Source organism: Sinocyclocheilus rhinocerous, unplaced genomic scaffold, assembly GCF_001515625.1.
Source record: "Sinocyclocheilus rhinocerous isolate Xijiao unplaced genomic scaffold, SAMN03320098_v1.1 scaffold1127, whole genome shotgun sequence".
In the NCBI taxonomy this organism is placed as follows: Eukaryota; Metazoa; Chordata; class Actinopteri; order Cypriniformes; family Cyprinidae; genus Sinocyclocheilus; species Sinocyclocheilus rhinocerous.
The window spans coordinates 220,119-233,701 of record NW_015632463.1 but is presented as its reverse complement, the minus strand read 5'-3'; the positions used below and the strand labels follow the sequence as shown (position 1 = coordinate 233,701).

The 13,583-nt window shown below is 36.6% G+C and overlaps 1 protein-coding gene across 3 annotated transcripts in view; it reads left to right on the top strand.

The window, feature by feature from the left end:
• The window catches only part of efnb3a (ephrin-B3a), a 36,207-nt gene extending 22,851 nt beyond the window's left edge, over positions 1 to 13,356 (top strand). For 2 of the 3 annotated variants that reach the window (XM_016555292.1, XM_016555291.1), the window contains 3 exons: positions 9,310 to 9,402; positions 9,570 to 9,632; positions 11,346 to 13,115. In XM_016555292.1, the coding sequence (XP_016410778.1) occupies positions 9,310 to 9,402; positions 9,570 to 9,632; positions 11,346 to 11,776 (587 nt within the window). In that variant the 3' untranslated portion in view covers positions 11,777 to 13,115. The other variant, XM_016555293.1, reaches the window with a different exon arrangement.
• Positions 13,357 to 13,583: the final 227 nt, after the last annotated feature.

The following is a 13,583-nucleotide window of genomic DNA, read 5'->3' as shown; positions in this document are numbered from 1 at the left end:
TTCTTTGCGTACAAAATGTATTCTCGTAGCTTCGTAATATTACGGTTGAACCCTGGATGTCACATGGATTATTTTACCGATCTCCTTGCTACGTTTCTAGACCTTGATGGTGGTAATTACATTGCTGTCTATGGGAGGGTCAGAGAGCTCTCAAAATTCATCAAAAATATCTTGATTTTTAAGATATTTTAACATTTATTTGTGTTCCGAAGATGAACGGAGGTCTTACGGGTTTGGAACGACATGAGGGTGAGTAATTAATGACAGAATTTTCATTTTTGGGTGAACTAACCCTTTAAATCTCCTAACAGACACTTTATTTCTTGTAATTGAACTTCATATCTTACATTGTGAATCTACACTTAAAAAATTGCAACCGTTTTTCATAATTCTGACTTTTTCTCGTAAATGTGAGTGTATATCTAATGCTTTATCTGGGCTCTTTGTGGTACAGGGTTTTGGTGGTGGGGCCGCACTGGGATTTGGATGAGGGAGGAGGCATCGCGGAGCAATAATGAGTTCTCATTTTGTTAATGCCTCTCCACACCTCTTCAAACATGCATCATATACTCACCTCCAACATGGGGACAGACATTTCACACTGCTGAATATGCAGTTTGAGTTTGCTGTGTGGGTTTTGTCTGAAAGTGTGAGGTTATGTGTGTAGAAGTGCAGTATTCATGTTAGACAGGTAGCGTGTGTGGGTTCCTGCAGTTGTCGTTGTCTGATTGACAGGTGTGCTCACGATTTTAAAAGCTGTTTAAAAGTGCAACAGTAGATCTGTTTTCTGCCTTCCTCGTCTCTCCAGCTCCTCCAAGCATTATTGACATGAACATGGCCTAGAAAAACCTTTACCATCTCACTCTTGTTTCACTCAGATTGTTCCTCTGAGTCATTCCCGCTCTTGTTCCACTTCTCTGTACCTGAGTGAAACCTGTCAAGAACGTGGCCAGGTCTTGTCCGGCCACCCCAAAAATAAAAAGAAAGAAAGAAGAATTGTAATTTTTGATTTAAAAAAAAAAAAAAGAATTAAGAATTAATTAATTCTACATTTAAGACCATTAAGATGTTTTGCACTGTAATTTCGTTTCCAGGACAATAAAAATATCAAATGAATTAATCATATTGTATAAATACTTCCAAATTTAAATAATATTTAAAAACCAAGTACAAGAACAAGTAACTTTATTTATTTGTTTATTGTTTCTTATTATTATTATTATTTTTATGAATTAATTAATTATTTTTATTTATATATTTTAATGTGGTGAGAAGACTTTTTATTAGTGCTTAAGCATCATGAAGATAATGTCACAATCCAAAAAATCTTTTCTTGTTTTAATGTAATTCTTTATTTTTTGTTTTGATTTTAGAGTGAATGAAATATGCCCAGGACATTTTTATAATGTTTTTTTTTTTTTTTTTTTTTTTTTGTTTTTCCCAAAAATTTTTTTTTTTTTATTTTTTTTTTTTTTTTGAGAATTGCCCAAGAATTTTTTTTTTTAATATATACTTGTATATGTATGTATGTGAACCCTTTGAAGATTTTTTGGATTGTGAAATTAACTTTATTTTCTACATTTAATATTATTTAATATTTTAAATTATTATTATTATTTAAATATACTAATTATTATTAATATTAGCAGAAACTAATATTAACATACAAGATATATATGTTTTATTGCTTGTTTAATCGGAATAATCCTTCTATGCAAAAGTTAGAGTAAAACATCTGAATGCATTATGGTGATGACTGATGAGTATTTGTAAATCTTAATATTGCTTTTTTCGTTTTATTATTAGGGTGAAATATGAACTGGACATGCTTCACCCACCACTCTCTCTGTCTCTCTCTCTTCTTTTCCTATATTAAACTCTCTTAAATTAGACTGTGGCCTCTCACCTTTCTCATCCCCTGTCCTTCACTCCCCCATGCTGTTCTATCTTTTATTCATCTCATCTCGAGCCTTCTCTCTCTCTATTATCTGTGCCCGTTTAGATCATTAATTCTTAATGTTGCCGCATGAAAATGTCCATTAAAGGCAGCCCCGAAAGTACAAAACACAGGGATTCACTTGAATGTTTGACTAGTTCCTGTAATTATTTAACCAAGCTTACAAGACCCTTTGCAGAACCTCCGACCACATAAGTGTCTCTCGTCTGAGCTGCAGGGAACAGCAGGCCTGGACAGCGCGGTTAACTAGGAGTGAGTTATGTCTTGTTTCGTGTGTGTGTGTGTGTATCAGTATCAGCCAATAAAAGCAATTATTTGCACTATTGCCATCGGTTGATTGTGAAAAAAACAAAAAACAAAAAAAAGCAATTGTGATAAATAAATAAATAAAATCTCCAACTTGTTTGTTTTATTCCAGCTAAAATTAATTATTAAAATTCTGAATTCATAAGTATGAATTCCATTCAGTGACATATTTGTAGAGTGTTTGAACAATCAGCAATAGGCTCACTTAAAGGTAGTTCACCCAAAATGAAAATTGTCATAATTTACTCACCCTTATGTTGATCCAAACCTGTATGACTTTATTTCTTCTGTGGAACAAAAAGAAAATATTTTGAAGAAATATTTTATATTTTTCTTCCCATACAATGAAAGTCAGTAGGGTTCAGTGTTTTTTGGACTTTCATTGTACAAAAACAGTTGAAAATTCTTCAAAATATCATATTTTGTGTTCCGCAGAAGAAAAAAAGTTTTGGAATGACATTAGGGTGAATAAATGATGACAGAATCTTGATTTTGTGGGAACTATCCTTTTAAGCCATTCATCCAATCACTGCACGGCTCAGTGAAGCAATAGAACAACTGTTCCTCATAAACGCGCTCACTTAGTGCATCACATCTGCATAGCGGCAGATGAAAGAGACTTGTTTAACCACAATCCACTGCATGACAGGACTTTATGTGTTACAGATCACAGCAGCAGGCCCGAAAACCAGAACATCTGAAATCTATTGTAAAGTTCATTGCATTCCCACAGTCAAAAGGAGATATTTTAGGTCCAGTAAGGTTTTGACCTCTGGAAAAGTGTATGTTCCCTTCTTCCAGGTTCAGGACATGCTATAGAAAGCTGTTTGACAAACAAGCAGTAAGTGGTAATCATACAATGTGTAGTGTCACTTATCTTAATGTTGCCTCATGAAAATGTCCATTAAAAGCAGCCCTGAAAGTACAAAACGCAGGGATTCACTTGAATTTTTGACTCTTTCCTGTAATTATTTAACCAAGTTTACAAGACCTTTTACAGAACCTCTGCCACCTGTGTCTCTCGTCTGAGCTGCAGGGAGCAGCAGGCCTGGACAGCGCAGTTAACTAGGAGCGAGTTATGTCTTGTTTCATTAGTTGTGGCTGGATTTATTACTCCGGCTGTGAGTTTATGACCTTGTTAAAGAAATAGTTTGGTTTTTTTTTTTTTGTGATCGTAGAAGAGTCTGAGTTATGTCCCTGTCACCATTCAGTTCTGTGCACTGCAGGGGTCGCAGCTTTGTGCGCTGTCTGGACATTTCTGCACTGAGCTGCTGGACGGGTCAGTCATTAAAACAGGAGAACCCTCTGTGTGTGTGTGTGTGTGTGTGTGTGGAGAGGATGTCAGACAGGATTAGCTGTTAATACCTGTCAATTGCTCACCAAAGATGACATTTAAGATAACAGCTGTGGGATTTTAGCCCTGTTTCCATAGGGACTGGACTCACGGTGTGTGTCAAGACAAGCCAGAATGACGGACGTCACCACAATGTCGTTATTACCAGTGGCGATACTTGGCATTTTCTTTTAGCCTTGACTTGGAGGCATTATTAAAAAATCACAGCAAAAGGAAACTGCTTGCAGTCATAATTAAACACCCCCTGAAATTGCTTGACAAGTGCAGTTTGTTTGTTTGTTTTTCTTTTTTCTTTTTGACATTTCCTATTCAAACAGGATGTTGGTGCGGAAAAAAACTATGTGATGTAGAAAAAGTTTAACTCGGAAATTGCTAGTAAATTTGATTTGATTCCTTTTAAATTTGAAATGATTCCTCAATTCCAAAGTGTTGGGAATTAAGAATCAATTACTCAAATTGAAAAAGATTCCATCAAAGGGAATCGATTCCTCTTTAATAGCCTCTTAGTCGTTCAGTAATAGTGATATGTCTAATTTGATTCCACATACCAGTTCTTTCAGGGCCCCCAAAACTCTAAACATGCCCTTGAAAAAGAATCCGAAACAACAGTGAAGTATCGATTCCGTAGTTAATTCCAGAACCAGGAATTCCAAACCTTTCTAACTGAACGGCTCTGAACCCTAAAATCTGAAATAGTATTTTCTTGTAAAACGTACACCAGTAGTAGTCTTTGTTTTATTTACAACTTCGAAAAATGTTTTTTACAGTGTACCTATCTTTCAGCAAATCAGGTGGCCAATTTTACATCACCTAATTAATATTCATAAGGCAAACTGAAAAGGTTCATAATGAGATTCCCATACTTTTCAGATCATTTCCTATGTCCCTATGTTACACTGAGCTATAGAGTGATTTCCCGAGGTGTCCTTGAACAGTCCCGCTCTGCCATGGTTTTGTCAGAGATATTTTCTGTCATTGAAAGGCCTCTTCTCTATGTTGGAATGAGTTCTCAGATAATCTCTTACACACCCACAGTTTGTCTCGTATTGCATACTGCCCCCTTTAGGCCTGCCCTGGCACAGCTGCAGGATAATGAGGTCATGGAGGCCCTCTTGCCAGCAGGAACTTGAGCTTACTTAAGGAAAATTACTCTCGGTTTGTGCAGCCCAAACTGATTGTGCTAATTCCTAGTGGACTGAAAAGGTCGACTTGGCCGCTGGCCTTATTGGTCGGGGGTTAAAACCATCTTTTCAAGCTGTTGTTGCTCCCATCACTGGTCATCATGGGTCAATCCCCTTTTCTCAGGTGGGGATTGTGTAGGGGGCAGGGGAATTTTGGGAGGGGGCGGAGTGGGTCAGTATGAGGGTCATTTCAAAATGTTTTTTTTCTTCATTTCAGTTCCAGACATGCTTCTCTGTACATCACCGCAGATCATCGTCTCAATTACCGAAGTCATCCGTTGTTCTCTCTCGTCAGTGATTTTTCGACTGCTTGGGAGAACATGTAGACTGTAAAGTCTGCACTGCAGTGTGTGTCATGTCTGCTTTTCATCTTCCTATTAAACCCACAGCCTCTTGTCTACCACAACCAACATAAGAACCTTCCAGACTACTGTTTTTTTCTACGCGCACTCACCTTTCCTCTCACCCTCTTCCTCTTTCTTCTCATAGTTCTTTCTAGGGATGTCAGAAATACAGGTACTTCGGTACCAAGTCAATAATAAAACTACAGATTCAATGTTTTTATAGCTGAGTTTTACACCCACTTTCAAATGGTCACATTCATTTTTCTTTTTTTTTTTGTGAAATAAAACTCTGCTTAAATTAATTACAAATTAATTAAATATAAAAATACATATAAAAATCTAGATAAACTAGTCAACCCCAATTGGGACCATTGTTAGCTATTCCTAATATTTAATAATCATGCAGTAAAGACTATGCCAATCATTTTTATTTCAAATATATTTACTTTTGGTTTATTTATTTATTTTTTTGTCATTTATAGATTGTAACTTAAACTTGATATTACTGATACAGACCTTAAAAACTTAACATTTTTCAATTCTATCTCTCTTCAGTTTTTGTTCTATTGCTCGTTATTTGTTTCTTTGTTCCTGATTTTATTTTTCTCAAATAATTTCTTGAGAAAATGTATCAGTGTTTAATTGATAAATACTTAAAGCTACTTGCCGTTTTTTATTTAATTTGGTAATAATTATATATTTATTTTGCATTCTAAATAAAGTGTTTTGTCCATTAGCATATTCGTTTTTGATGTGGTATCAAAAATCATGAAATTTCACCTACTGACATTTTGGTATCATGGCAACCCTAGGTAACTCTCTGTTCCTCTCTCTGCTGATCAAGTTCAGCTTTTACACCTTTATTCAACATCTCTGCATCCCTAGAGGGAGAAAAGAGAGGGTGAGGGAGGTGAAGAACACAATGAGAGCCATTAGGTGGTGAATCATTTTTTTTCTACACCTCCAGTGTGTTGACTAATGACTGCCGTGAGCACTAAAAAGGTCATGTTTTTGGATTCAGTCCATGAGTGTGAGTTTGTGTGTATTTCTGTATGTGTTTACATGTGAGGGGGTAAATCTTTTATATGTTGTGTGTATTCTCTTAAGATTATTCAAGTCAGTTTTGGGTAAATGTAATATTTGGCTTCGTAGTAAGAGGCTCTTTGGATGAAATCCAGGGGTTTTCATTGTTCTTGATTTTAACATAAATTTGTTGTAATGTTTTTGACCTTTTTGAGGCGAATTGCAAAGTTTTGAAATTCATGAATTTTAAAGAAGTTTTCTGGGTTTAATTGAAGTTGAGCTGCATGGACAGCACCTGTGTCATGCTGTCGATTGCCACAGAAAATAATTGTGTTTGTAGTAGTGCACTTATAATGGAGGTCTGTGGGGCAAGGTATTCTACCAGAATAGATTATAGTAAAACAATTAAAATACATTCTTTCAAAAGTACAGCCACGAGATTTGATCATTTATATGTTAAATGTTACTTACTAACCTTGTCTTTTCAAAGTTACATTAAGTTTTTTTGTTTTTTTTTTACTCATGTGTACTTGTATGTCCAATAATACATAGACAAGAAGTACACTACCATACAAAAGTTTAAGGTCAGCATATTAGAATGATTTCTGAAGGATCATGTGACACTGAAGACTGGAGTAATAATGCTGAAAATTCAGCTTTGACCTCATAGGAATAAATTGCATTCTAAAATATATTATAAATATAATAAACTGAGGGAAGAATCCAAATGAATTTTGGTGGTAATTGAAAGCATGTCACAGATGTTGTCAATAGAGATCAATTTAAATTGAATCGAGGAAATTTCTTACAAATCCTTAAATCTGTGGCAAACATCATTGCACAAAAGTACTTTGAACATAAACTACAAATACATTAGGCAACCGGCAAATATGGAGCCCCACTTCAGCCGCAGTTCCTTGGTATCAAGCTTCACCTAAAATGAAACCGTTACCCTCAAGCAGAAAACCTATTGAATGTTTGCTGACACCCCTCGGTCGGCATGTGCTCCTCGGCCGTCTGCCGTAATGTTTTCCTAAGAACGTAATAATCAAGAGAGACATGAGCGCCGTGGTTTCCAGAGCGCTGCAGATTAGCTACGGTGTGTCATTCAGAGGTTCAATAAAATATTAAATGGCTCGAATACAAAGTGTTTCTGCTATGAAGAATTCAATATCACCCTTATGAGCTGCCTTTATATTTGGAAAGGAAAATAATTTTGAAGATGAAGCTCTTTGTACCGTGGAGATGGAGCTCGAACATTGTTTGAATGCAGTATTCAGTGCCTGGATGCTGAGTTATTCAGACTTGCATGGATAAAGTACCAAGTTTTTCAGAAAGGCGCCTCACCTATGAAATATTTAGTAATGGGAAGGCTGGAAGATGCAATGACTGTGTGTTTCAGAGACTGTTTGTACGCTGCGGGATGATTGTATACATGGTTAAAAGGCAACATAGTTGCGGTCGAGTCTCTGTTATTCCTGAGAGACAGTTTCCTATATACAAAGCAGCCTGGAGACGGGCAAGTACTAAATAGGCAAGAAGCAATGCTGGAAAGCCACCAAGCATGCTGGCATGAAAGAACACGTCCTGTGAGGACGACCACCTCAGTCACAACGGCATACTCAAAGAAATATGTTCATTGACATGGAAATAAAACAAACATATTGACTTTTAGCGATTGTCTATTCAATGATTTGTCTTTAAATTTTAAAAACCTTCATTTGGAGGATTTCCTCTGTATTGAATTATATTTTTTAATTGATTTGATTAATTCATCAGCATTTCGTGCAATTAATTCTGTTAATACTTTTAATTAATTGACAGTAATAATGTTTACACATTCTGTTTTTTTTCTGGCGTGCAACAAAAGTGATAATGACTAAATAAAATTCATATATTTTTTTAACTTCATTAAACTGACATCAACTTAAATTAATTAGAAAGTAAACAACTTGTAGAAAAGGGGCATGACATTTCAGTGAATGCAGTGCTGAACCTTCAAAAAATGTTGATCGTCAACCACAGGAGGTCAAACTAAATATAACGAGCTGTTTATTTTCTGTTCATTTTATAAGATTTGTGAAGCTTCCAACCTTGTTGCAAAAAAAAAAGTTGTTTATAAAGGTTGAGCTTAATGAATGCACTCAAAATTGAGAAAATGGATTGAATTTATTTATTTGCTCTCATGCTGTAGAAGTGAACCTTGGGTTTCACAATTTTAAGGAATTATGCATTTATAATGAGGAAAAACCGTGTGGTATCAGGATTGTGTGTGAAACGTGGAGCCCAGCTAAATTTCGTTTTTAGAATTTTTCAAATTACAAATTAGAAGTTTTAAAATTACTTTTTAGTAAGAAATATGGAGTAACTTTCTAGCAGAATGGTGTGTCCAAAATCTTGTACCACAAGCTAATTTTCTATCACAATTATGATACGTTGATGAGACAGTAATCCAGTCTGAAAGGCTACTTTGAAACAATGTGTATTGGTTAAAGCACTGTACGAATAAACCTGACTTGACCTACTACAATGAATCAAATGTTAATTCAACAGATTCTATCAAAACGTGTGTAATTTAAATTGTTTGATAGTTGAGACAGGCCAAAATCAGAGGGGAATACAGAAATGTTATTTGTTTAAAACATGCTATATTTCATTAACATTATGTTAGTTTGGCAAGCATTTCTCATAGTCATCACAACAAAAACATGGATTTGTGCCTCTGATGATTAATTAAAAAAAAATCAGTGATAGTTGAGACAGGCCAAAATCAGAGGGGAATACAGAAATGTTATTTGTTTAAAACATGCTATATTTCATTAACATTATGTTGGCAAGCATTTCTCATAGTCATCACAACAAAAACATGGATTTGTGCCTCTGATGATTAATTAAAAAAAAATCAATGGGACACCAAAATGTTATTTATTCATAGAAAGTGCCAGTTACACAGTTATGCTCGCTTTTCCTTTACATGAGTGAGTGGCTGCACATTGCTGTGAAGTAATGGGGAATCATAAACCAGTGTTTTATTGCTAAGTCACAGGGTTCCAATCAGCCGTCATTGCACACCAATGGAAATGTTGAAAGAACCTTGACATTAATATTATGTTGTTGTTTTTTTTCCCAACCTCTTTCCCAAAGCTACGTCTGACGGTACAAAAGAAGGAATCGACAGCATGAGAGGAGGCGTCTGCGTGACGCGAGGGATGAAGCTGGTTCTCAAAGTGGGACAGAGTGAGTATCATCATTACCTCCAAAAACACATCAATGAATGAACCTAAGCACTGAGGGAGAGTCAAAATTCAATAAATGTTGTGTCAATACAAGCTCACTCCTGTCCACAATTGAAGAAATTGAATCCTACATCAAAATGTGCTGAATGTTTTTTTTTGCTTTCATAGCTGCATATGGCCTTCCCCCAAAGCCCAAACCTGATCCAGGCCGACCCAGCAACAGAATCCCAGGTAACAACCAGAAATAACCCGGGACACTTATGAGCTTAACCCTGGGTTAAAATCAGTTTTTTAATTCAGGATTAAGGCCACTTTTAATCCTGCGTTAAGCAACATTTCACTGTAGCAATTTTGAAAAGATGTTAGCTGTGCACCTGGATTGTGAAACCCTGCTCCAGAAGAGGCACTAAACCAGAATTGCAGAGTGAAACAGCAAAAATGTTTAGCAACAGACAACCAATCATAAACTAAATAATGGTTGCTTCATTAAATATTTATTTTTTATTGTTTATTTTTATTGTTTTTTATTGTATAGGACAGTTGACAGGAAATTGGAGGGAGAGAGAAGGGAAATGGGTTGGGTACATGACCCAGGTCAGACTCAAACCTTGGCCCCTGTGAGCATAACAGCTCCGTATGTCATGAGTAACATGCACTCATTAAATATTGAAGGACTTTGTGCAGTTGCAACATTTTTCACACTGTTTAGGTTTAGTGTCTTGAGGGAAACAGTTAAGTGATGCCTAATGCTTCTCTGCATTGTCCGTTTAATTTTTGTCTTTATTTTTGTAGTGATGGAATATGTAAACATAAAAGAAGTTGAAGTAAATGTACTGAAACGAAAACAAATTTAATAATGAATATCTCCACATCTCTACTGAAATAAATTTAAAGCTAAATACACTCTTAAGAAAAATGGTTCTAAACAGTACCAAAAAAGGGTTCTTCGGCTTGTAACAATAGCAGAACTCTTTTTAGTGCTAAATAGAACCTTTTTTATAGGGTTCCATATAGAACCATGCTTTGAAAATGCTATATACGACCTTATTGGTGTTATAAATAACATTTTTAATGATAGTTTTTCATGTATGTTAATATCATTAATATTAGTATTATTTGTATATATTATTTGTGACAGTCTGTGTAGTTGGATCACTGAACTCCAGAAAATCAGTAATGATGAGCTTTGTCAGTTACAGATTTGAAAAACAAAAGGGCGGGAATAAAGAACCCTAAACTCTAACACAAAAAACCATTTCAGCATGAAAGTGTTCTTCAGAATGCTATGGTTCTAAATAAAACCATTACTGCATGTAAAGAACCTTTAAAGAACCGTCTTTTTTTAGAGTGTAGAAATACTTAAAAAATCAAAATACTGAAAAACAACAAATTATTATTCAATTATCAAAATGATTAAAACTAAAATTAAAATGAAAACTGAAAATACTGAAAGTTTATTCAAAATAATAATAAATACTATAATAGTATATAAATAATAACTAGCTAAAATAACACTGAAATAGAATGTTAACCAAGGCTCAGAAAGACGCCAAGTAAACAATTTTAATGATGAAAATCCCATGGGGTCTGCTTTCAACTGCATTTACGTATTAACCTTGATGCCATATGCATATGCATCTGTTGTCATGTTAATGCACTGTCTAGCGTTCTTTGAATTGATTTCATTTCTTGGAGGCTTAGACTGCACTGGTTGATCTCCATAAAGTAAACATTTGAGGAACCAGCATTGTTGAAGCCAAACATGAGGCATATTTGAACTCAAGCTCAAAGCTAGAAATCAAAGCTAGTTATGGATTAAATCGAATCTAATCTAAATACTATCAGGATGTTTGTCGTAGAAGATAAAGCCACAAAGCAAGTAAGCTTCAGAAGTCCTGCAAGTGGATGTCGGGTCGTTGATTTATCAGCTCTTTTCTGTTTCAGATACAGAAAGTGGCTCTAAAGCGGGTGATGGGAGTGAGGCCGGTGAGAGGGGAGACGGCGGGGCCGTGTCTGTCTCTAACATCGTCTTAATCACCGGTGGTGCCGGGGGAGCCTTCATACTCCTGATCGCCGTAGTGATCGCTGTGGTGTGTTACCGCCGACGGAAAGCCAAGCACTCCGAATCTCACCACCCCGCCCTTACGCTCTCCTCTCTTACCCCAAAGAGAGGCAGCTCCTGCGGGGCAGCTACGGGAGTTGGCGGGGGCAACAATAATGGCTCAGAGCCCAGTGATATCATCATTCCCCTGCGGACCTCTGACTCGGCGTACTGCCCCCATTACGAAAAAGTCAGTGGCGATTACGGACACCCCGTCTACATCGTTCAAGAGATGCCCCCTCAGAGTCCAGCCAATATTTACTACAAAGTATGAGATCAGCGAACACGCAGACAGCCCATCCTGAATTTATGGTACCTCACACACATGCGTTGTGTCCAAGTGACTCTATATGTAAGAGCCTATTCGCGTTACTAGAACTTGGACCTGAAGTTGAGTTCTAGAAAAGTGGTAAATCCAGATTTTATGTCATAGCAGCGTGTTTGCGTTTATTTACACGTGTGTGTCTCTGTGCCCGGATCACGGATTTCACATGTACTCAGGTGCAAGTGAATTTACATCACACGCTTGTTGGAGATGCATTTAAACATCCGTTCTGATGGTTGAAACTGAGTTATTGTGCTTATCCTCAAAACCAAACAGTAGAGAGTGATTCATACTTTAAAAAAAGAATACCTGTATAAATAATATAAGTACTTCTTACATTTTTACACTCTGGGGGGAAATTCACTAAGAAAGTGCACTGGCTGATTGCGTGTGTTTATTTGCACATGCATTGTTTTAGTGGTCCAGTCACTAAAGGAAATCCGGTATCAATAAAAACGCACACCCAAAAGATCTAAACACCGTCTCCATGCCACAATTCTCCACCTTGCTGAATTGCAGATTAGCACAATCTGGCATACTTTACTGGGACTGTACTGTATCGGTAAGATCCAGACAACTGACTGACTCTTTAAAATGCCAAAAACAGTTTCGACTCCATTGTGCGTCTAGATAGGTTTCCATTTAAAAGCTTTTTTCATCATTTGATGAATTAACGTGCCCTTATCACTAGAAACTTTACACAAACTTCTTTTTTAAATGTTAGCACATTGCTAATGGCTTTTTTTTTGACAGTTTTGGGTACCAGACAAAACAGATGTCTTCTGACGTGATCTGGTGAAGACACCGAATTCAGTATTCCTTGCACTTTGGAACAATCTAACATTTTTGGTGTAGTTGGCAGAATCAAGCTTTTTTGGCTTAGTTGGATCTGTTGTTTTGCGCATTCTAAAATAAGGCTCATTTGCATAGAAAGGAGGCATGTTTGCGCTCAAACGGGAAAAATGCTTTAATAATTCACTGAATTTTTTTAAATACTATTCCATCGCAAAAAGCGCTTGTTAAAGTGGATTGTGGCTAGTGAATGAGACGCCGAGTGTACTAGGCGCTAAAGTACTGCAACTGTTTAGTGAATTCGCCCCTCTTTATTTTGTTTTTCTCAGTTCATCTGATTGTAAATGTTTGTCTTTTCTAAACTTGGACCTCCATCTGATTTATTTATTGAGCATCAAAGAAACAGTTTTTCATTCCTTCCACTTCATCAGCTTCCTATCGCAACACCTTAGCGCCCGGTTGTTTGTTTTTGAGTTTTTTTTAAACATTTTTATGTGAGCAGCAGGAATCGCATGTGGAAGAGGTGTAGACTGATGTTCGACTATTTCAGATGGAGACTCTTCTGAGGTTTCCAAGAGGTTGGAGGTCAAAGTTAAGCGGTCAGAGAAAAACCCCTCAGCGCTGCGTGGGAGTCCTTCACTCAAGATGATCTGAGGGGTTCTCGCTCTCTGCCCGGCCTTTTGAAGTACTGTGTACACCATGATAAACTGCTCATTTACACTTACATTACACTTAACACGCACATCCACATTACTGCAGTTTGTGTTTTCATGTGTTAACCCCTGCAGATGGACTTCAGCTGTGCATTTGAATGTGTTTCAAAGCGTTGTGGTTCAGGCTGAAGACAGTAGGACTAAGAGAGCAATCTCGTCTCGACTCTCATTATCACATTTCGGGTGACGTCTCCAAACCATCTCTGACATTATCACCCTGTGCCAGCTTGAGGCTTCAGGTCCACAGTTCA